Source organism: Callorhinus ursinus, unplaced genomic scaffold (assembly GCF_003265705.2).
Source record: "Callorhinus ursinus isolate GAN/ISIS: 27379988/994484 unplaced genomic scaffold, GSC_fseal_2.0 scaffold11, whole genome shotgun sequence".
NCBI lineage: Eukaryota > Metazoa > Chordata > Mammalia > Carnivora > Otariidae > Callorhinus > Callorhinus ursinus.
In genome coordinates, this window is record NW_027397073.1 from 55,759,546 (window position 1) to 55,785,477 (window position 25,932).

The 25,932-nt window shown below is 40.4% G+C and overlaps 1 protein-coding gene across 7 annotated transcripts in view; it reads right to left on the reverse strand.

Moving 5' to 3' along the window:
* L3MBTL4 (L3MBTL histone methyl-lysine binding protein 4) overlaps positions 1-25,932 on the reverse strand; it is a 508,459-nt gene that overhangs the window by 337,293 nt on the left and 145,234 nt on the right. For all 7 annotated transcript variants that reach the window (XM_073898504.1, XM_073898503.1, XM_073898505.1 and 4 more), the window contains one exon: positions 4,643-4,734. In XM_073898504.1, coding sequence (XP_073754605.1) covers positions 4,643-4,734 — 92 coding nt within the window. The remainder of the gene's footprint in view (positions 1-4,642; positions 4,735-25,932) is intronic.

Consider the following 25,932-nt stretch of genomic DNA (forward strand, 5'->3'; position numbering starts at 1 on the left):
AAAAGAAAAGAAAAGAAAAGGAAAGAAAAGGAAAGGAAAGGAAAGAGAGAAAAAGAAAAAGAAAAACCGCCTTGCTATATAAAATTCAAACTACAACTATATACTACACTATAAAAGACACACAGAGAAGTCCAAGAATTTTAGCTTTTCCATGATGACTTTCATCTTGTTCTGAAATACCAATCACTTTAAAATATTCAAGTGTCCCTGACTTGCAGGGGCCCAAGCACGCATTTAGCCTATCTACTCGGCCATCCACTGGCTGGGGAGACAGGATCAGCTCCTGGGCATAAAAAGCACAGCTTTCTGGGCCAGTGACTAAGGACAACCGGGATGTGTGGTTTGTGCGACGAGGACAGTTTAGGGTGAGGTAGGGCTATGCTCCCTCGGTCAGACTTGCCCCCAGAATGCTGGGATAGGTGCAGGTGGAGGTCCCTTTGGCTCGTGGCCAGATAACACAAGGGACAGCACCTGCCCTCCCGCTGGTCCTATACTGTCCCCCAAGCCTCACTCCCACCAGCAGGAGCTGGGCAGACAGAAGCGGCCAAGTCCACAGGTCAGATGGCACAGGCTGGGACAGCTTCCTGAAGGGGGAGGGTCTTGGGGGGACATGGGCCTACAAAGTTCAGAGAACAAGAGGAGACACAAAGGCCTCACACTTGGATAGACTCTGAATAGTTAAGCAGGGCAGCAACAGGCTGACCGGCACGGAAGAAGCTCTGTGTTCATGTGCACCTACAGATGGGACTAGACTATGGGGACTTGGATTCCAGGCTGGCGTATTTGAACTTGTGATGGGAAGCAGGGTGGGAAGAATGTTTCAGGGAGATACAGTGGATGGTTAGATGACTGGCGGGGAGAGATAAGAGAGAAAAGTTTTAGAACCAATTTCAAAACCAAAGGAAAAAATATTTTAAAGTTTGAATCAAATCAAGATAGGCCCATTTCACCAGTAATGAAGAGAAAATGTTTTTATATTCTCTGTCAACAGAAGATGTTTATATCCTTGTACACTCACTACCCCAGATGGTAAAATAAACCATAAATTATAAAACACTTTACTTTGTCTTATACAAAAAGAAATTCAAAATCGGCCTTTAGATATGCAAAAAGCTTGCGTGCAAATAAAATAAGCATACTCTTTTAAAAATGTATACACACAAATATATATATATATATATATATATATATACACACACACACACATATACACACACACATTTTCTTCGTAGGATACATGTCTGATTTGCATGATAGAACTGCTCAGTTGTGTGTCTGTCACTTCTAAAACATGAGTATTAGGATGGAAATGATATAGTAAAAGTAAAGCAATACTCAGTATCTTTTTAATAGTTTTCCAATCAGGATATGCAAACTGTTTTCATTTTATTTTCAACATTTCCGTGTCAAAAGCTGAGAAGTTCCATCTTAGCTGGCTGAACTGAACACCATTATTACAATATTTACACAATTAAAATGGACAGTAAGAGTCAAGAGCACAATGTCACTCTAAAACTAAGTTCAATCTGATCATCTTTCTTGGAAGATTGGCCTGAACTACCTGCCTTTTTTATTCTACTGAATGCTATTTTCAATTATAAACCATGTCAGTTCATCTCAGAATATAAATGTCCAGTCAGAGTAACACTGTATTTGAATACAAGCATCTTCAGTCATCAGGACAAATCAGACCTAATAAATGGTAAGCTTGTTCCTCCTCATTCAGGGTTGGAGGAGATACCACCTCTGCTCGGAACAACCTAGGAAACTCATTACTTGTACATTCCGCTGACAATGAACATTCTACCTCACACTGCTGTCATGTTTTCAGGCATATCTTACATCCCAGTAGACGGCAAGATTTTAAGCAACCATGTTATAAAATCCCTAGTGTTTCAGTCCGTATAAAGGATGCTTTGTACAGATAGTCAAGCTACTCAATTACGTGAGTAGCTTGACTGTTAAATTCTGAGTGAAGAGAAAGGCATGCCAACAGGTCAGGCATGTCCACTTTTGCACATGCTCAGACTTTATCGTCACTTTCAGAGTTGACAAAAATTAGAGTCCACAAGCTTGAGAAAGTCATATTTTAAAGTCACATTTCTAAATCCTCCAAGACGGCGTCCCTTGCTCACTGCTCATCTCTCCTCTGTGGAGAGAATCATGGATTCTCCTTACACCCTCCAGAGGGAGCCCAACCCTGCCTTTACAATGCCACGTGTCCCCCTCACTTAGCGCTCGCAGTACCTCTCCTGTCAGATCTCTATAAAGTCAAGGGAGAAAGTTCTATGACCCATAACCTACTATTACACAATTCCCAATGTTGAAATAGGGATTTATCTCAGGAACAGGAATCTCACATTTGCCCCCTTGGAGATTTTTTTAGTTAATACTAGGTCACGAGGGAAAAACCGGGGGAGAAATTCTCTGTTCTGCGGATGTTCTTGCACTAGTTGATGGACCTTGAAGTGTCCTAGAGGAGAAACCGAGAAACCGTGTTAATCCACTCACTGGCTGAGCTGAGGGAAGAATGCAGGCACTGACCAGAACCTAACAGCTCTCTGCCAACAGCTGAAACCTGCCTTGCTCCGGAAATAAGAGTCCATTTCAGCCTAACACGCTAACATGTGGTTCAATTCTCAATGGAGGGAAGAGAGAACTCCGGTCTAGGGACACACAGGGGTCTGATTCCTAAGACCCTGCATCACTCATGGCCAATTTTGCTACATGGAAGTCCTGACCTCAATCACTGACTAGTCTTACATTTTTGTGGTCGCTGGCTGCCTTGAGACCCTACAGAGATCCCATCCATGCCCAGCCACTGAGTCACAAGCCTGGCCTGTGTCCTGTGGTTGAACCTCACACCCTGGGCCCAGCTGAACTATATCTGCCCTTGGGGCTCACAGCTCCTGACAGGCCTTAGCTGGATCTGGGGCCTGCTCACTCCACCCTCCTGACCTGCAGTGACCACACAGCATGGGCACAAGATGGGCTCAGAGACAGAGAGAAAGGGCAACTACAGGCTGCACTGGATTGCCCCAGTCAGAGCCAACTCTCTTTAAGGAACTTCCATGCTCGGGAATGAAAAGAGGTTACCCAGAAGTCGTTCAACATTGACTGATCATGAGCACACTAAGAACAGACATTGTGAGGAAACATGAAAGAGAAGGAAGAAGAGACCCTTACCTAGGGAGCTTACTCTAAGTCTCATCACGTGACAGTCTCATCACGAGTCAGCAGGGACCTGACTCCTGCCTGAGCAGGGACTGCACAGTTCTTACAAGCTACTACCACCTTGGACCTCCATCTTGCACACAGAAGCCTGAGGAGGTTCTCAAGCTCCAGGGTACCAGGCCCCACCCGCTGAAGTTCTAAGTTAATAGGTCTCAGGAACACCCATACATGTGGGTTTTCCAAAGCTCCATAAAGGCATCTGATGTGAAGATTGGGCTGAGTATGAAATATTTAGTATTTCTTAAACGTGAGCTGCCAGCACTTGGGTTTCTCTTTCTTTCCCTATTTGCTTCACATCTCCCCCATTCTATTTCCATGGCCAGGATTAAAATTGTTAGCCCTTTTGGGGCACCTGGATGGCTCAGTTGGTTGAGCATCTGATTCTTGGGTTTCAGCTTGGGTCCTGATCTTGGGGTCATGATATCAAGGTCATGAGATGGATCCCTGTGTTGGGCTCTGTGCTCATTGGGGAGTCTGCTTGAGATTCTCTCTCCCTCTCCTTCTGCCCCTCCCTGCTGCACTCTCTCTCTCTCTCTAAAATAAACAAATACAAATCTTTAAAAAAATTGCTAGTCCTTTTACATAATAAAAAGTACTAGATGTAACTCAACAAAAATGTCCTGAAAAGTAAAGCAAATAAGGAGCGTTAGCTTCTCACTGCTGGCTAAAATGCAATATAATGATGCAAATCTGATGCAATTTTTTATATAAATCCCCTTGAAACATTGAAAACACAGACCAAGAAGAATAGATAGGGTAGCAGAAGATTTGGTACCCTGGGTAAAGATGATCCCCGTGAAGTCACAAGCACCCCGTGCCAAAAGTCACTTGGTCAAGCAAGCCCACATAGACTGCTGCTCTTGGCATTGTTAGTCAGGTAGAATGTAATTTAGGGGTTTCACTGTCTCCTCCAACATGTTGCCTGACCCACCACTTCCATGCAACACATCAAAACAGATCCCTTGAACCTGATCCGTGGGTTGTCCTGTGCAAGTAATATCTGCTAATACAAAGAAAAACTAGCACGTATTTTTCATTATGTGCACATACATTGCATCCAATGCCCTCTACATGTATAACTGATTTCATCCTCCAACAACCCCAGGAGGTAGGTATGGTAATTTCCTTAAGATGAGGAAACTGAAGCACAGAGAGACTGAATGACTTGCCCAAGGTCACAGAGCTGGAAGGTAGTGGCACTAGGTTTCAAACCCAGGGAGTCCAGCTCCAGGACACACTCCAGTCTGGCTCTGAATCACTAAGGCTTCCCTTAGCTTTGTTATGTAATTTTCCAGTGAAACCTACAAATCAAATAAGTTGGATGTTCTGTGTAGGCAAATGATCTCCTTTTAGTTACTTCTCTTAAGTGTTCATTCCTTGCCAAAACATAAGACTGTTAGTGGTTCACCTTGGAAAACAGTTCAACGGGTGCTGCTGTCGCCTTCTGTTCTGTCAAGTACTGTTCCCACGACCACGCTTCTTGTGTAGTCACTGAAGGGACTGAAAAGAAAACACAGTGACTTTTCTTGAAACAGTTAGTGGCAGAAAAACAATATCTAACTGAAGATAAACATATATACATATACAAGCACGCTGATTCATCAAAGAGATCATCAGGAGACCCAGCAACTGATAAAAACCTTATCTCTCACTTGCCATGAGCATTTGGTAGAGTCATCTAACCAGTCCATGCACAGTTTCTCCTGTTTCAGAACAGGCCTATGAATACTTCCCCTGCCAAGAAGACCGCCGATAAACACTTAAAATGGGTAGTTTCTTACTCCTCTCAAAGAAGAGTAAACAGGTACCGGTTTTCTAAAACATGATTTGGTTCATTTTAAGGTGAATGACCTGAAAATATCTGTACAATCTCCTTTCGCTTTCATACCTCTTTTTGGGATGAATGTCACTTGGTACAACCTTTGGAAGGCAATGTGGAAATATATGTCAAAAGCCTTAAAAATTATTCATATATAATTTTGAACCAGCAATTCTGCTTCCAGAAATTTGTCTTAATGCGATTACGGTGAGTGTGCCCAAGGGACAAACACGAGGGTTTTTATCCTAGAACTCCTCATAATAATGAAACATTGGAAACAAACTACAGGTCCACCAAGAGGGGGTTAATTAAATGCATTGTACAGATGTGTCATTTTAATAATAGGCTGTAAAATTACATTATAGAAGATTAATGGCAGAGAAAGACTATGTTAATGATACACTACTAGTGGAAAAAAACAGCAGTTTAGAAAACAAAATGATCCTTTTTGGTAAAATACATAATTGAAATGTGAAAGACTAAAATTATGTAAATCAAAATCTTAAGTGAGGTCATCTTTAGCTGCCAGGATTATGGCTTCTTCCCAGTTTTCTCTGCACTTTATTTTTCTGCTTTCCAAATTTTCTAGATCAATAGCTCTCCTTTGTAATTCAATAAAAATATCATTTTTAAATAATAAAAATCTTAAAAGTATTGATAATTGTTTTAAGTTTATACTTCTATGTCCCAGTAATCCCCCCTCTAGGATTAACATACTAAGTAGTCATGATAAAAGTTGATAGTAAAAATATACATCAGAACATTATTACAGCAAAAATACAAAATAATATTAATATGAGAAAAAGGTCAAAAAGACTAATACATGTACCTATATACATAGGCACATATATACACATGATTTTGAAGTTATCGAAAACTGTATTTTTTAAGTAACAAAATACTTTGAGAATTTTCTAGGTTAAGTAAAATCAAAGTAAGTACATAAAACATAAAACAGATTATATTATCCTAAATTTTAAAATATAAATTTTTACATATATTGAGACATTCATTTATTCAACTTATTTATAAAGCACCTTCTTTGTGCAAGGCACTATGCATAGATATTTGTCCACACATACAAACACACAATCATAGAAAAGCAATTGAAAAGGCACAGCAAAATATTAATAGTGGCTATATGAGGGTAGTATGATTAATGTAAATATTCTTTCCTTGTTTGTTACTTTCTATCATTTTAAAATTCTCTACAAGTATTATTACCATACACACACACACACAGACACACTCACAAACACACACTCATATACACACATCCTGGAGAAGATTGGCCAAAAAGCACTGTGAGTTTTAACATTTATCTTGCTGTAAAATGTTCCTGAAGAAGATACAGATGGTAAAAGGTCAGAACTGCATGAGAATTGGTAGTGACAGGTGGTAAGATGCACCTTTAAGTCAAACATTTGAAGCCTCTCAAGACAATAAAGCAACCTGATGGGATAACAAACATAAAAATCCATCACATTGTATAGGAAGAATTCATGTAGACTTTTAATCATTTAAAAAATATTTAATGAGCTTACTGTGGCAAGAAGTGTGCTGTCCATTGAAATAGAAATATAACCCAGTCCCTGATCCAGTAGATGAAAAATAAATAATATATACTATCTATCTTTTGATATACATCTATATATAATTGACCAAAAGGGAGTAATTAAAGCTCAGATTATAAAGAAAAAATCATATCAAGTTAGAGTTTAGAAACAGACACAGAGTATATACATTAATATTTACTATTTATCAGTCATAACACACTAACATGTTCTTGCTAAGAAATACACTTACTAAAGTATGAGAATTTTGAAAAGCATTTTAATCATCAAATAAGGCTAACAGAATTGTCATCAATGGATTTTTCTTGCTTTGTTTGAAGATAATGAGACATCATAGTGTGATTTCCATCAAGGAGCTTACAGTCTATTCAAACATTATAGCACTTACAGATGTACTGCCATTTCTACCACAATATGAGATATTTTATTTTTCTAAATAGAGAAAGCAATTTGACAAACCCTGAAGATTCCCTAGTAAGATTATTCAACATCCCTATTTTCACATAAGCATTTTACTACATTACAATTATATGCTTTACAAAAAAAATTACGGCAGTGTTGTCTCTAAAGCAAATACAGATACCTCATTTTCTACAACAGCTGTGTTCTTAAAAAGATTGTGTGTAATTTCTCAACTTAATCATATTTCCCATTGTTATATATCATCATTTCACCAGCAGTAAATCATATCTACGATCGTCTCTTATGATCACCTAAGTCTAATAACCCTTCTAAGTTTTATCAAAAAAAGAAAACATGATACCAAAAATAACAATTTTCCATGGATTCAGTATTTTTGTAAAGCAAGAGGACTAGTCAGCAACACAGTACCAGCCAGTGAGACAGGGAAATACCATGTTCCTCTGCTCCTGGGGCCACACACAGGCCTTGTGTCTCATCACTGACTCTAGGGGGACTCACACCAGCTGAGAGGAAACCAGTTTGCTTATTTAGAATTAGGATGTAAACTCTTAAAAAGAAAGGATCTTGTTGATCTTGACCATCACTCTATCCTTGGAGTTACAACCATGCCTGGCCATAAATATTTGTTTAATGAATTAAAGGGAAGGAAGGCAGGTGAGATCATAATTTTGGCTTTTAAAATGAATTCTAGGAGATCTATTTTGACCAACTCATTGCTCAATTTCCTGGAGAGAAGGAACCAATTATGAACAGCACTGCTTCAGGAAACGAATTTTATTTTTTATGCAATTTTCTTGAACATTCTACAGACACGACATTCATTTCACATAGTATTAGATAGGCACACAGGTTTGTAAATCCTAAATTCCATTTCTTTTCACTATATACAGTAGCTACAGCAAAACATTCCAATTATTACTCTTCTGCCACACATTACTAATATACAATATATATTTAATTTTACATGACCTGTCACTTAATATGTACCTATTCTATGCCAGGTACCAAATTACAGGGTGTGTGTGCATGTGTGTGTGTGTGTGCATGCATGTACATGATGTAAGCGTATATGTACGAATGTGTATGTTTCCATTTATTCTTTACAACACTGAATATCAGATTTGTAACCTCATTTTATAATTATAGGAAACAGGCTTACAGAGGTCACACATCTGGAAAAATGTGGATTTAAACAAAATATCTAGCCCACACACTCCCATTATACAATACTGTCTCACTTCAGCTTACACGGTGAAAATGTAGCAGAAATACCTATTAAATTACTAAATTTTAATGTAGCAGAAATGCCTATTAAATTAATAACTTTTAATTTGGCAGAAATGCCTATTAAATTAATAACTTTTAAGTTTAAAAGCACCATAAATAAGTCTGCAGGGTAATTAATAAGCTCACTCATTCATGGTGGCTGTGTAAATTGGACTCAAACTTGGGAAGTCATGTTGACAATGCATACAAGCATATCTCGGAGATACTGCAGGTTCAGGTCCAGTTCCAGACCCCCGTAATCAAGGAAATATTGCAACAAAGCTAGTCAAATCAATGTTCTGGCTTCCCAGTGCATATAAAAGTTGTGTTTACACTATACTGTAGCCTATGAAGTATGCAATAGTGCTGTGTCCTAAAAAACAACATACATAATTTAAAAAATATGTTATTGATGGGGCACCTGGGTGGCTCAGTCAGGTAAGCTTAACTCTTGGTTTCAGCTCAGGTCATGATCCCGCGGTTGTGGGATCAAGCCCATGTCGGGCTGTGCTCAGTGCAGACTCTGCTTCAGATTCTCACTCCCTCTCCCTTCTCATTCACTCTCTCTCTCTCTCTCAAATAAATAAATAAAATCTTTTAAAAATATATATTTTATTGATTAAAAAATGCTGTCATCTGAGCTTCCAATGAGTGACAACCTGTTGGCTCGTGGAGGGTCTTGCCTCGATGCTGAGGCTGCTGACTGAGCGGGTGGGGGTTGCTGACAGTGGGGGCAGCTGTGGCAAAGTCTTCAAGACAGCAAACAAGTCGGCTGCACCAAATGACTCTTCCTTTCACTTGAAGGCTTAGAGGTCGTGGTGGGGTTATTCACCATCCTGATGTCAATACTGTTGTGTCTCAGGGAGGAAAGAGGCCCGAGGAGAGAAAGAGAGCGAGGGGACTGCTGGCCAGTGGGGCAGTCAGAGCACACACAACATTTATCGATGAAGTTCACCATCGTAGAGGGGTCCAGCTCATGGCACCCCAAAACCTTTACAAAAGTACCTCGAAGACCACTGATCACAGATCGTCATAACAAATATAATAACAATGAAAAAGTTTAAAATATTGTGAGAATTATCAAGCTTGACACAGACATGAAGTGAGCAGATGCTGTGGGAAAACTCACCAACAGACTTGCTTGACGTAGGGTTGCCACAAACCTTCAATTTGTAAAAAACCCAGTATCTGTGAAGCACAATACAGCAAGGTACGCCTGTATTTATAGCCAAAAAATAAGGTGCTAATACTTGTTGATCAATTCATCCCAACTTTAATATTATATTCTAAAAAAATGCAAAAGGAAGGACAGAGCTTGTCCTACAGCAGGACAAAGTTGGGAAAAACCTAAACATCCAACAACAGAGATCAAGTAAATTAAGGTGATAAAGGCCACACAGTATAACTTTTGCAAATGTTAGACTAAGCACAGAGCACAGTTGATATGCACCTCCGCACCAGAAGGTATGTGTTTACATATGAATACAAACCATAAGGAAACAAAGAAATGAAGATGGCTGGGTTAACGTAGTGAGATCTGTCAAGCAATGCAAAACAAAGCTGATAGATTTGGCCAGTAAAGGAAGAGGCCCCTTTTTAATATTCAGTTTATGATTTACATGGCCAGCAAAAAGCAAAATCAGCTACAGGAGCCAGCTCCCATGTCCCTTGCATAGGGTGACACTGAGACAAAGAGTCCAGATACTGCCACATGGGTGCCCAGACGCCCTGCTCCTGAGGAGCCCATTCCGTGCTGCCCTTCCGCACTTGGACAGCCTGCAGGTGGACCCTGAGGACAGGTGACGCAGAAGGACTCAGGCCTCATCGGAACCCCAGGAGGCATAAGAAACTGTCCTGATGGCCTCCTGGGAGTGGCCTTCTGGGAGCAGCTCCTCCTTGTGAGCCTCCCATGTTCTCCTGTGCCCGGAGGATCAGACTCAGGTCATCTGCGGGTAAGCCTCGTCTACCTGGCCAACTGCATACGTGCACGGTTGCCAAGACACCATGGCAGAACCATTCCCTTACAAAAGGGGATGGACGTGGCTTTTGCAAAAGAGCAACAGGACCCCTTGCCTTGTGTGGAAATAAAGGGCCGCCTCTCGTTCTCTGAGCAGGATTAGGTGATGGTGGGGTGTGTGGGTTTCCTTTCTCATAAAGCAAAGAAGATCCCTCAACTTCTCTACAAACCTGTGGCTTTTGGTTTACATGGCCTCAGCCAAATTTGCAGATCAGCAAAAACTGCAGCACTTCCTTCACAAAAAGCAATTTGTGCCTGCCCAGATGACACATTTATGCTTTACCACCTCACTGAATTTTGCTTTGTTGTTCTACACACACCTTGAGGTTTGTTGGCTTATTCACCAGATTAGCAAGAGCAAAGTCTGGAAACTGAAAGCAAAGAATGCAGAAAAAAACTGAAAAAACCACAGGAGATGAAGTCACTACGTATGTCACGCTTCCACAGCATGCCCGCCCACCCCACCCCCATGCTTTAAACCTTGGCCATGAACCAGTGTCCTCTTCCACTGACTACAATCATTTTTCTTGCCTGCAACCCCGGGTACAAGCCCACTGGAACTATCAACAAGAATGGGCGGGTGAGGGCGCCTGGGTGGCTCGGTTGGTTGGGCGACTGCCTTCGGCTCAGGTCATGATCCTGGAGTCCCGGGATCGAGTCCCACATTGGGCTCCCTGCTCGGCGGGGAGTCTGCTTCTCCCTCTGGCCCTCTTCCCTCTCGTGCTATCTCTCATTCTCTCTCTCTCAAATAAAATCTTTAAAAAAAAAAAAAAAAAAAAGAATGGGCGGGTGAGAAGAACCATACTGAGCCCAGACAAAATGGCCACCAGACCATTCACAGTGGGGGTCAGCTCCAGAAATAATGGTCCAGGGAAGACAGTGCTGGGAGAGAGGATTCAACTTGGGACAGTGAAATAGGAGGGTCAACTGCTGGGAAAAACAAATCTAACAGTGTGACAAAACAAAGGAGCTAAGCAGAACTCAAGTCACAAGTCAAGGAAAGGCAGGGTCAGTGCGTGGACAAGTTGAAGGCTGGTGCAGTGACTCATTTTCTTAATGGTGTGACATATGGTAGTAATGAATACATGGGTGCACGTCACTGAGCCAGGCCAGGTCCTTACAGAGAGCAGCATATTGAGACACTAGAGTTTTAGCTCTTGGAAGTATTCCTTTTACAAAATGCTCACAACATCTAATAGGATCGGGCAGCAATATCACCCTATAAAAGGGGCTTGTGCAAGGAGTATGATATATCCCAGATCAGATACCCTTAATCTTGAGAGTATTTTTCAATTCTATAAACCACAGCTGTCTCCTCTTTCATTATTTCAGATCTGGAGTTCTGAATAATTATGTTTACTTAAATCAATAAAAAAACCTTTACTTTGTATGTAAATTCTTCAGATGGAGTACACTTCCATCCATGGGTTCGAATTTTTGTTCTCAATTCTTCTTATTAAAATCCATCACATATAAAGCAGAGCATGCTATTTAAATACGGAAAGAAGCCCTGGTTGTCATTTAACTCTGTGATTTTTTTTCAAACTTTGAATTTCTCTCTCACATGACCCAATTTTCCTCCTCTTAGGAGCCCCGATATTAGAAATCCCACCCGTGCACCTGCCTCCCATTTGTCCCCCTCAGGGATCACAGATTGAAAAATTGCTGATAGACAAACTCCTCACTTTGGCAATGGGAACATCCAGTTCTAGGAAACTGCACAATATTTGTTAGTAATTCTCTGAACTAAAATTAAAAATGGCAGGGGGTAAGGAATGCATAAATTATCATTTTTAAGGCTAGAACCACGTAAATCCTAAGGCTCCTGTTGCAGAGCAATACCTTGTTAATTTTATTAGCCATAAGCACAACCCTTCATGCCAATATTACTTCACTTCAAAAGATGAGCCACATACAGCTCCATCAGGTGACAACTTAGGAAATGTGAGAAAAACAACTGTCAGTGGCAACCAACCCATCTTATCACACACTGATATAAATAATGCCTTCTTTTGTGGCACCAACTGGAATGATACAGCTTTCCTAATGTTGGCAGCTTATCACTGCTAGTAACAACCTTGGAAGCAGGGGCTCCCTGAAGATACCCACACTTTCCAAGCGCCCACACTTTAATAATAACTCCGCCTTGCCACTTGTCCATGCGCTGCTAAAACATTTTTCACTTGCTCGTTCAGGCTGCTTCTCATTTTAGTACAACTGAACTCAGGAATCATTTACCACTCATTGCCCCAGACATAGTGGGTACCAAGTACTGGGAAATACACAAGGAGCCTGACTCCTGTCCTCACATGGTATTTACTCGTGTTGGGGAGACACACATGCAGACAGACAAATGTCACGTCCAACCTGGCATATGGCAGAACTCAGTGTTTTGGTGAATAAACAAGAAGACACGAGGGCTAAAAGGCACTAGTTAGGGAACCCAAACAATGTGTCTGTGAACAAAATGAAGAAGGATTAATGATAACCAGGGAAAGCTTCCTGGAGACCGCTGCTTTCGGAGACAAACAGAAATTTAACAGGCAATCCAAGGAACAGCAGCAGGAGCAAAGCAAGAGAAGCTGGCAAGCAGGGAGCTGTTTCTGCAAATACCAGAGTCTGCTGAGCATTAACATAAAGCTTACAGGGACACAAAGAACAGAACACTGTGCTGCTGGATTGCAAGGAGGCAGAAATGCAATCAGGAAAGTTCCCGAAAGTCTGCCTAAGGAGGCTGATCTTCATTCTTGTGGTTTAGAGAAGCCTCAGAGACTTCTGTGTGGTAAGTGGCATCATCAGAATGCACTAAGCAGGGCTAGGTAAGGATGAAGCAGATGTTCGGGACGAAGGCCACAGACTGACAGTGAAAATGCAAAAGATTTGGCAAGAGAGAGCATGGATGTTCCCTAAAGGAAAGGTGGGGACAAAACCAAGGGACAATGTAGAAATGAAACCAACAGGCCACAGCAAACAACTGCTTGGGGTGGGGTGGTATAGGAAGAAGGCTGAGATGATCTTGAGGTTCAGTCCTGGGTACCCAGAAAGAGATTCAAAAGTTGAAGGAGCGTCACTAGGTGTTGTAGAAAAGATGGGATTATTTTCAGAGATGTTGAATTTTAGGTAGCTGGAATAATCTGGGTGTATAAATCCAACAAAAGACAGTTCCAAATTTTTCAGAAAGAGGCAACAATGGAAGAAGCCCAAGAAAAAAGTAAGGACAGAATGTGAGAGTCTGTGTCAGAGTTAAGTGAGGCACTGGGGAAGCACGAGGAATACTCAGAGTTGGAAGGGACCCAAGGAGACATACAAGACCTGGGAGCTGGAGGGAGGGGGGAGGGTTTCCCAAGGGCTGGAGGATCAGTACCATCAAATGTTGGAGAAGGTCAAGTAAGACTAAGCAGGGAGAAGAAGCCATCGGGCTTGGCAGTCAGGGTGTTGCTGTTATATCACGGGGACAGATGTCCACGTAAGAATGACAGCAGAGGTCAGACTCAAGGGGCCAAAGTGTGAAAAGCAGGCCTGGTGAAAGCCGCAAGTAGGGGCTACACCTGGAGAAGTTTGCAAATGAAGAGGAAGAGACAGGTAACCAGAGAGCTGGAGGGGGAACAGCATTAATGAGAAAGGAATTCCTCTTTTTTCCGGACTCCAGAGAGAGGAGAGCATCTCAGTTCCTGAGCTGAGGGAAATGAACTGAGAGAAGTGCAGCGCTTAGAGGAGAGGGGATGAGCACTGGGGGAGAGCAGCAGAAACAGAAGCATTTCCACAAGGACCCTAGTATGAAAAGGCAGTGAAGGTCATTCCAAAGAGAGGACTTGCAGGGTGTGAGGGAAGATGGAGGGACATCACTCCTTCCCTCCTTCATGAGGTAGGAGGGCATCTGCTGGGAGTCCAGGAGACAGTGGGGAAAGAGAGCAGAAATTCAACCAGGACCAGACGGAAGGAACACAGAGCAGTCCTGAGAGCCCCACTCCATGAAGCTGGTGATTCTGCACAGGGGCAACGGGTACCACAGGCCCTTCTCCATCAGCTCTTGGGAGTAGGAGCAGATGGGTACGTTTGAGTACAGCTGGGAACAGAGGAGGAAGGAGATGGCCAGTGGACTGGGGGACATGCGAACATGAGGTAAAATGTGTAAGGGGCCCTAGCTAGTGCAGGAGGCACAGGAAGGCTGAAAATAATGGACACGGAACAAGAAGGAATAGAAAAGCTAAAATACAGGCCCTAAGTATTTTTTAAAGCTTCCCCCAAAAATGAAGGAGTGAGGAGAAGTAGAGGTTCTGAGGGTGTGATCTCGAAGAGCATTTCAGAATTCAGGATCTGGTAAATCAATAGTTTCTCCAGCACACATGTATGGCTGGTGCTTGTGTTCAGGTGTTGCAGCAAGTGGCCAGAAGGACAAGGTAAGGGACTGACACGGAAAATCTGAGTTTTGCAGAGAAGAGAGGTGTGTAAGCAAGTCATTCGAATACTGTGGTTTTTCCAAGTGTGGGCATCCCCTGGAAACTTGTCAGAAATGCGAGTTTTAGAGGCCATACCCCAGAATTAATGATTCAGAAACTGGGGGTGAGACCACCAGCTTGTGTTTTAACAGTCCTTCTAAGTGATTCTGATACAGGCTGAAGTTTGAGAACCACTGCTTTTATATTTTTTAAGATAGATAGATGATAGATAGATAGATAGATAGATAGATAGATAGATAGATAGATTTATTTATTTATTTATTGGGGTGCCTGGGTGGCTCAGTCAATTAAGTATCTGACTTCGGTTCAGGTCATGATCTCAGGGTTCTGGGATCAAGCCTCGCATTGGGAATCCCCACTCAGTGGGACGCCTGCTTGTCCCTCTGCCTATCTCCTTCTCCCTGTTCATGTGCTCACTCCCTCTCTCACATAAATAAAATCTTATTTATTTATGTGAGAGAGAGAGCAGGGGATGGGCAAAGGGAGAGGGAAAGAGAGAGAATCTCAAGCAAATTCCCCACTGAGGGTGAAGCCCGATGTGGGGCTTGATCCCATGACCCTGAGATCGTCACCAGAGCTGAAACCAAGAGTCAGATGCTCAACCAACTGAGCTATCCAGGCACCCCAAGAACTGCTGTTCTAACATAACATGCAAAAATCTGAAAAGTAGAGAGAAAACTAATTCTGACTGATACCATCAAAGAAGACTTTCCAGATGACATGACATTTGCCTTAAAGGAAAAACATCCTCAAAGTGTGGTACGCGGATCTGCAGCATCAGTATTACCTGAGGAATTGTTAGAAATACAAATTTGGGGCATCAATTAAAATCTCAGTGTCTGCTGAATCAGAAACTCTGGGGCTGGGGTCTAGCAATCTGCTTTCACAAGCCGTGGAGGTGGCTCTGACGCAGCTAACATTTGAGAACCATTGCCCTAGAGTGGGGTCAGGCTCCAGCTACTAATGGCCCTAAAGACAGGGGCAAGATGGGCACACCCTGACCACAGTCTTGTCCCAACTTCCATGAGTCTCCATGCTCTCCCCCAACATGTACTTTTACAGTAGAGCCCATTACTTGAGAAAGTCTGAGTGATCGAACTCTCTTGCAAAAGAAAGAATCTGATTACAAGATGCAAAGAATTTCAGTCTTAGCCTATATTGCTGAATGTTTTTAAGCAAAGCAATGCCATAAGTTTTGGTCTTATTTCTCCTCTGCCCTGTCCATTGTTGGTTTTGTAGTTGTATTGATTAAAAAAAATAAAAAAGATACTATGGGTGGAAGTTGGACAGATAATGGAATTGAACAGGGAGGGAGGACTGGTAACAGAGACACCAGAAAGGAGGCTGTCTCAACAGGCAGGCATGAGCTAGTGAGGTCTGGACATGAGACAGCTGCTCTGGCTTTGAGGACTGAGGTTGAGAGGAGCAGAAAGAATTCAGAGGGACTTCTGAAAGGGAACTGACAAAACTGGACAATCAATGAGATGGGAAAGTGAGGGCTTCGACATTTCAGGCTTAGGAGACAGAGTCTCCACAGACACACTCATAGTGTGTCTGCCCCTGAGCAAGACAAAACTCAGAGGAGCAGACTTAGAGAGCAACTTGAACACACTTTCAGAAATGCTGAATCTCTGAAATCTAAAGGGGTCTAAATGATATTTAGGGTGAACTATGTGGAGGCATTAAGAACACAGATTTTTGAGGAAAAAGATCAGAACTGGGAACTTGGATTTAGTGGCCATCCGTGAATAAGGGGTTAAAGCAGAGGAGATCCTCAGGGAATGTGTGCAAAGCACAAAGTAGGTAGGGCCAAAAACAGAATCCTAGGGAATGGCAGCATTTAAGATGTGCACCAAAGAAAAACAATCAGTAAAGGATAGTGAGAAGGGACAACCAGGGAAACAAGATGAATGAGGAAATACTTTCAGAAAACAATACTTTCTGCAAGAAAACAAGGAATGGGCACTGGTCCAAGGAAGTCTAGAGGTGACTAGGAGGAAGACTGGAAGCAGAGTCTGTGATGAAGACAAGGCTCATAGGTCTGCATATGGACATGGATACCAGAAAGAGTAATCTTCAGAAGTGACAAGGCTCAAAGACCCATGAGATTCCAGTCATGAGGAGCCATGTAGGACAGAGACAACCAAAGTGAGCCAGGTACGCTCACTGATTCTACAAACAGAATCTTCTATGAGGGAGATCCTGTATTGTCAGGTGCTAACGATTCAAAGATTAATAAAATAGAGTATTTGCCCTTCAGGAGCATGCAGCTAACTATTGGAACCAGATAACTATTATGGAATAAGGAAAACTGCCCCTGCGGAGATGTGAGCTAAGAGCTGTGAGAACACGGTGGCCAGGATAATTAACACTGTCTTGATGACACTATCCATTCTGTTTTTATTTTTCGTTCAAGAAATACTCATTGAATGCTTACTATATGTTAGGAGCTCATAATACAGTCTGAAACTAAAACAATCCCTACCTTTATCCACCACCAATTCTAGTGAGTGAAAACAGATAAGATAAATAAGTAAAATAGATAGTGTGTCAGGTGGCAATAAGGGTTAAGGAGGAAATAAAACAGAGAAAGGGGGTAAGCAGTATTAGCAGCAGGTGGGGCTCTGTAATTTTAATATGATGCCTTCTCTCCAGAAACAAGGCAGGTAAAAACATAATGGAACGGCATCTTTAATACCACGAAAGCCATAAAACTGTCAAGTAAGATTACATATCCAATGAAAACATCCTCCAAAAAGAGTGAAATAACAATATTTTCAGACTAAATAAAAACTTATTTTGACATGTCTATCATTTCTGTTACAGAATACAGTTTCCACTCCAGACCAACTTCTACCTCAGTCCTAAGAGAATTCATTTTAGTCTCCTAAAAATATTCTTGTAAAACCTTTTTTAAAAAAAAATTTAAGTCTTTAATCTATTTGTAATTCATTTTTATATAGACAGATGTTCAGTTTGACAAGCATAATCTATCAAGAAGTCTACACTTTGTTCTCCTGGTCTGATTTCCCTGTATGTACTACGTATATTATATTAGCCTACGCGTAATATGTTATATACACCTCTTTCTGGTTTCTCTATTCTGTGCCATAGATTCTTGCCTGTTACTACACAACCAGAATGTTGGGGAGTTCAGTATATAATTTTAACAAGTTTAAATTAAAACCACTTGGGATTCTACTTTGGAACTGAATTAAATATTAATTTGGGAGCTTCTGGGGAAGAAGGCAGAGGAGGAGGACCCTAAGCTCACCTCATCCCATGAACACAACTAAGTAACATTCATATCGGTGTAAATGACCCAGAAGAGGACCCAAAGACTGGCAGAACAGACTCTCCACGGCTACTTGTAGAGAAGAGGCCACTCTGAAGAGGGCAGAAAGGGCAGAGATGAGGTAGGGAGAAAAACAAACATAGGACTGGCCACAGGAGGGAGGGACACCATGGGTACGGAGAGGGAAGAAAGAAAGACTCTCACCCCAGGGACCCCATGGGGAAGACAAATCCCAGTACCATCTGGTTCTGAAAACCAGAGGGGCTAAATTTCATGAGTTCTTACAGCCAGCAGGACTTAAAATCTGGAACATTAAAAATCAGCAGGCTCAGCTCTGGAAGAGCCAAGAGGGCAGGAGGAAACAGAGTCTACACCCTTGAAAAGACAGCACAACAAATATCCCCGAGGAGATACAGCATAGAAGCAGCAGTTTAAAAAATGACTGGGGTATACAGAAGAGCAATTTGTTTACTAATGTCAGAGCCTGTGCTGGAAGAGCAGGGATTGCTGGGAGACTTCTGGAGCAAAGGAGCTTGTGGGTGCCATTTCCCACCCCACTCCCCAACATAAACACACAGCCACCTACAGGAACCAGTGCAGGGCTGACACTTACTACCTAACTTGCTAACATCACACATGCCCTCCCTCACACTTCTACAAATCCGCGCTCTTCAACTCAGCCTGCCTCAGTTCTGTGGACCAGCACAAAGCTCACTAACACTGCACCTCAAACCCCACACACTTCTGCAGTCCTGCTCCCTCCAATACACTCAGCTGGAGGCCATCCAAACTGGGCTACAAGCCTGGCAGTGCGTCAGCAGCCCCAACAAGAGCCAGCAGCACTCCAAAGTGACTCCTGCCCCAGGGAGGAGGAGAGATAACCGCGCGCAGCAGTCAGCCAGCTGGGAACACACAGCTACTTTGACTGCAGGCCCTGCCCATCAACGAAAGCTTCGCAGGGGACAACATAGAGAAAGTGCCCTGCCGTTTGGTGCTACTGCATCTCTGGCAAATGCATGGTCTGATTCAAGTTAAGCCCAAGGCATTCCCAGACTGGCTCATTAACACCACAGGGACCAGCACTGCCCACAAGAGGCAAAGAAAGCCACTGCAGATGACTGCACCAACGGAAAAAGCAGCTCAGCCACAACAGTAGAACACACACAATACACAGAGTTGATAGCCCTGCAACAGCAGGTTCTGTTGAACAGGAGACACCACAGGGCACGACAGGATCTCTCCCTCAAAATACCATACTTTCACGAGCAGGCAGCATAGCTGATTTTCCTAACACAGAGACACCAGAGAAGTCAGTCAAAATGAGGAGACAGAAAAATATATCCCAAATGAAAAGGAAACAGATATAAGTAATATGCCCAATAGAGAATTTAAAGTAATGATCATAAAGGTAACTACTGGACATGAGAAAAGAGGACATCAGTGAGACCCTCAACAAAGATTAAAAAAGGAAGTCAGACATGAAGAATCTAATAAATGAAATTTAAAATACACTAGATGGAATAAATATTAGACTAGAGAAAGCAGAAGAACAAATCAGCAACCTGGTGGACAAAGTAATGGAAAGTAAGCTGACCAGGTGAGGAAAAAAAGAATTATGCAAAATGAAAACAGATTTAGGGAACAGAACAACCCCATCAAGCATAATAACATTCACATTATAGGAATCTCAGAGGGAGAAGACAGAGAAAAGGGGGCAGAAAATTTATTTGAGGAAATAATAGCTGGAAACTTCCTAAATCTGAGGAAGGAAACAAATCCAAATCTAGGAGACACAGAAATCCCCCAACAAAATCAACCCAAGGAAGTCCACATGAAGGTATATAGCAATTAAAATGGCAAAAAGGAGTGATAAAAAGAGAACTTTAAAAGCAGCAAGAGAAAAGAAAACAATTACATACATGGAAAACCATACAAAGCTATCAGTGGGTTTTTCAGAAGAAACTTTGCAGGCCGGAAGAGAGTAGCATGATATATTCAAAGTGCTGAAAAGGAAAAATATGCAGCCAATAATACTTTATCCAGCAAGGCTTTCATTCAGAGTAGGAGACACAGTTTGCCAAACAAAAGGGAAAGAAATTCATGACCACTAACCAGGCCTACAAGAAATGTTAAAGGGGCCTCTCTGAGAGGGAAAGATCAAAGCAAGAGTAAGGAAAGTAGGAAACAAAGAGCAATAAAAATAAGGATATCTGTAAAAATCAGTCAAGGGACTCACAAAATAAAAAGAGGTAAAGTATGATACCACATACCTAAAATGTGGAGAGGAGTAAAGAATGGGCTCAAACTTAAGTGACCATCAACTTAATATAAACTGCTATGTGCATAAGATGTTACATATAAACCAAATGGTAATCACAATTCAAAAATGAATAACAGAGATGCAAAAAACAATCAGAAAATAATTCAAGTAAATCACTAAAGAAAGCCAACTAATTACGAGAAAAGAGTACAAGATAAGAAAGGAACAGAGAAAAACTAGAAAAACAACCATAGAACAGTAACGAAATGGCCTTAAATACGTATCTATCAATGTCACTTTGACTATAAATGGATTAAATGCTCCAATCAAAACACACAGGTGATAGAATGGATAAAAAAAAAACAAAACCCTTCTATATTCTGCCTACAAGAAACTCATTTCAGACCTAAAGACAAATTGCAAATTGAAAGTGAAGGGATGGAGAAGAATTTATCATGCAAATGGATGTGAAAAGAAAGCCAAGGTAGCGATACTTACATTGGACAAAGTAGACTTTAAAACAAAGAATGTAACAAGAGACAAAGGAGGACACTATATTATCATTAATGGGATAATCCAACAAGAAGACATAACAATTGCAAATATTTTTGCCCATAGCATGGGAGCAACCAAATATTTAAAACTGTTAATAACAAACATAAGGGAACTAAACGATAGTAATACAATAATAGTAGGGGACTTTAATACCCCACTTATATCAATGGATAGATCATCCACACAGAAAATCAACAAGAAAACAGTGGCTTTAAGGGCACCTTGAACCAGATAGATTTAAGAGATATATTCAGAACATTCCATCCTAAACGGCAGAATACATATTCTTTTCAAGTGCACATAGAACATTCTCCAGAAGAGATCATGTAGTAGGTCACAAAACAAACCTCAACATATTCAAAAAGATCAAAGTCATACCATGCATCTGTTATGACCAAATGATATGAAACTAGAAATCAACCACAAGAAAAAATCTGGAAAGAGCACAAATACATAGAGGTTAAATAACTTATAACTAAACAATGAATGTTTCAACCCAGAAATCAAGGAGGAAATCAAAAATATATGGAGACAAATGAAAATGAAAACACAATGGTCCAAAATCTTTGGGATCCAACAAAAGCTGTTCTAAAAGGGAAGCTTATAGCAATACAGGCCTACCTCAAGAAGCAACAAAAATCTCAAATAAATAATATAAACTTACACCTACAGGACCTAGAAAAGGAACAAGCAAGACCCAAAATCATTAGAAGGAAGAAAATAGTAAAGATCAGAGCGTAAATAAATGAAATAGAAACTAAAAACAAAAAAAACAATAGAACAGATCAATGATCAATGAAGACAGGAGCTGGTTCTTTGAAAAGATCAACAAAATTGACAAATGTTTAGCCAGACTCATCAAAAAAAAAAAAAAAAAGAGAACTTAGACAAAATCACAAAGAGGAGAAATAACAACTGATACCACAAAAATACAAACAATTGTAAGAGAAAATTAGGAAAAATGACATGGCAACAAATTTAACAACCTAGAAGAAATGGATAAATTTCTAGAAACATAACCTCCCAAAATTGAATCAGGAAGAAACAGAAAATTTGAACAGACCAATTACCAGCAATGAAATTGAATTCGTAATAAAAAAAACTCCCAAAAAACAAAAGTCCAGGACCAGGTGGTTTCACTGGTGAATTCTACCAAACATTTAAAGAGGAGTTAATACTATTCTCAAACTATTCCAAATAATGGAAGAGGAAGGAAAACTTCCAAATTCATTCTACAAGGCCAGAATTACCCTGATACCAAAACCAGATAAAGACATTGTAGTAAAAGATAACTATAGGCCATTTTCTCTGGTGAAGATAGATGAAAAAGTCCTCAACAAAATATTAGCAAACCAAGTCCAACAATACATTAAAAATAACATTCATCACAATCAAGTGGGATTTATTCCACGAGCAAGAATGGCTCAATTATTTCTAATTCAATATATGTGATACATCATATCAATAAGACAAAGGATAAAAACCATATGATCATTTCAATAGATGAAGAAAAAGCATTTGACAAAGTACAGCATCTGTCCATGATAAACAAAGTAGGTTCAGAGGGAACATAACCCAACATAATAAAGGCCATATATGAAAAACTCACAGCTATCATATTCAGTGGTGAAAACTGAGAGCTTTCCCCCCTAAGATCAGAAATAAGACAAGGATGTCACTCTCACCACTTTCATTCAACATAGTACTGTAAGTCCTAGCCACAGCAATCAAACTAAAAAAAAAGAAATTAAAAGGCTTCCAAACTGATAAGAAGTAAAACTTCTATTAATTGCAGATAACATGATATTATATATAGAAAACCCTACAGACTCCACCAAAAAACTACTAGAACTGATAAATGTAAGGTCACAGGATACAAAAATCAATGTACAGAAATCAGTTGCATTTCTATACTCTAATAATGAAGTAGCAGAAAGAGAAATTAAGAAAATAATCCGATTTACAATTGCCACAGAAATAATAAAATACCTAGGAGTAAACTTAACCAAGGAAGTGAAAGATCTGTACTCTGAAAACTATAAGACATTGATAAAAGAAATTGAAGATGACACAAACAAATGGAAAGATATTCCATGCCCATGGATTGGAAGAACAGACATTGTTCAGCTGTCCATGCTACCCAAAGCAATCTACACATTTAATGCAATCCCTATCAAAATACCAACAGCATTTTTCACAGAATTAGGACAAATAATCCTTAAATTTTATTTATTAATATATATTTATTTTTTAATATACGTAACAGATGTGGGGTGTGTGTGTATATATATATATGCAATATATGTAATATATATATCATATGTATGCAATGGAATATTATTCAGCCATAAAAAAGAATGAAATCTTGCCATTTGCAACATGGATGGATCTAGAGAATATAATGCTAAGCAAAATAAGTCAAAGAAAGACAAATACCATATGATTTCACTCATATAAGGAATTTAAGAAACAAAACAAATGAACAAAGGAGATAAAAAAAGACAAACCAAAAAGCAGACTCTTAACAATAGAGAACAAAGAGATGGTTACGGGGGGGGGGCGGGGAGGAGGATTGGGTGAAACAGGTGAGGAGGATTAAGAGTAGTACACTTATTTTGATGAGCACTGAGAAATGTATTGCTGAATCACCGGAATGTATTGTATACCTGAAACTAACATAACATTGTATGTTAACTATATTGGAATTAAATTAAAAATTTTTTAAAGATTTATTTACTCATTATTTAAGAGAGGGGACAAAAGGGGCAGAGGGAGAGACTCTCCCTGCTGTGCACGGAGCCCTACTCGGGACCATCCCAGGACCCCAAGACCATAACCTGAGCCAAAATCCAGTCAGACACCCAACCGACTGAGCTACATAGGCGCCCTTGGAATTAAAATTAAAAAAAAAATAATGTAAAAGAAACCAAACATACATATAAACATACATACATAAATATTAATTTGAGGGAGTTGACATTTTTGTGATACGTCTTTCCATTTGTTCAGATATTAATTTATATGCATGAAAAGAATTTTCTAGTTTTCTTCAAATAAGAATTTCTTGTTCAATTTACTCTAAAAATTTTATACCTTATTGCTTTCATGGGTACAATATTTTTCCCTTTTCAATTTCTAGGAGCTGGTGGCTAACATACAGAAAACCTAATGAGTTTTTATATTTATTCTCTATCCAACCACCTCAAAATTCTTGTAGTAATTCTAATAGCTTATAATTAGACTCTTCTGGGTTTTCTGGGTATAAAGATCATACATCCACTACTATCTATCTATCTATATAGTTTTATCTCTTCTATCCAAAGTTTTTATCACTCATTAAATTTTGCTTTTTATTTCATTCACTGAAATCTCCAAGACAATACTGAGTATCAATGATGATAGTGAGCATCTCTATTTCCTGATTTTAAATGAAATGGTTTTGATGGTTTTCTATTTAGTATATTTATTATTACACTTTGTTAACTTTTGTTATATTTAATCCTATTTTACAAATGAATTTTTGTTAAGAATGAAGTTAAATTTTACCAAAAGTCTTTTCACTGTTTAAGATCATTATATGGTTTTTCCCTTTTAGTTTGTTGAGGTATGAATTATGTTGACAGATTTTAGAAAATCAAACTGTTTCATTGTTGAATTTTGTATTACTGAATATTATACTTTGGCATTTCAGAGATCTCGGAGTTACACCCTCTTTGTTAATAGGATATCAATTTTCTAATATATTGCTGGATTATATTTACCAACAGTCATTTAGAATTCCATATTTGTATTGATATGCTATACATTTATAGTCTAAAGTTTTGGATTTTGTACTACATTCCTCAGGTTTCATATGCTAGCTTCATAAAAAGTTTTTCATCTTTTCATATGGCCTGGAAAGGCTGGAATATCATTGGAATTATCAGTTTTTTAAAGGTGAAGAACAGTTCAGCTGGACATCATCTTCCAGTTTCTTCTACTGTATGACCTATTCAAATGTTCAACATCTTCTTGGTGCATTTTGGTAATCATTAGTTTCCTAGGAAATCATCTGGTTCCTCCAGAGTTTCCAGTATGTTGCTACAGAGGTGTATGTATTAGTCTCACTTTTACTTTTTTAAAATTTCTCCCACACCTTTTCTTTTAAAGATTTTATTTATCTGAGAGAGAGAGAGAGAGAGAGAGAGAGAGAGAGAGAGCAAGTGGGGGGAGAGGGAGAGAGACAAGCAGACTCCAAACTGAGCACGGAGCTGATGTGGGGCTCAGTTCCACAACCCTAAGATCATGACCTGAGCCGAAATCAAGAGTAGGAGGCTTAACTCACTGAGCCACCCAGGTGCCCCTCTCACATCTCTAGTTAGTTTTCCTTTCTCATTTATTAATTAAGGTTACAATCCATATGGCACATGCTGGTTTCACCCAGGAGAACAGGTAAATGGTGACAGCATTAAAACAAAAACAAAAACAAAAACAAGAAGAGGGGCACCTGGGTGGCTCAGTGATTTAAGCGAGTGATTATTGATTTCAGCTCAGGTCACAATCTCAGGATCATGACGTCAAGCCCCACCCACATTGGGCTCCACACTGAGCATGGAACCTGCTTAAGATTCTGTCTTCCTCTGTCCCTCCCCACCCCTCACACATGCATGCACATGCGTGGTCTCTCTCTCTCTCTAAAAAAGAAAAAGAGAGAGTTTTGGAGGCGGAGCAAGATGGCGGAGGAGTAGGAGACCTAGATTTCGTCTGGTCTCAGGAATTCAGCTGAATAGGGATCAAACCATTCTGAACACCTACGAACTCAACAGGAGATCGAACAGGAGAGTAGCAACAACTCTCTGAACAGAGAAGCGACCACTTACTGGAAGGTAGGGCGTGCGGAGAAGTGAATCTGAGGCAATATTCGGGAGGATAGACGGCGGGGGAGGGGCCTCCGCCGGCCGCTTCTGGCCAAGTGCTAGAGCCGCGGAGCACAAAATCGGAACTTTTAGAAGTCGGCTCCGCTGAGGGACGTCGCTGCAGTGGCTAAGCA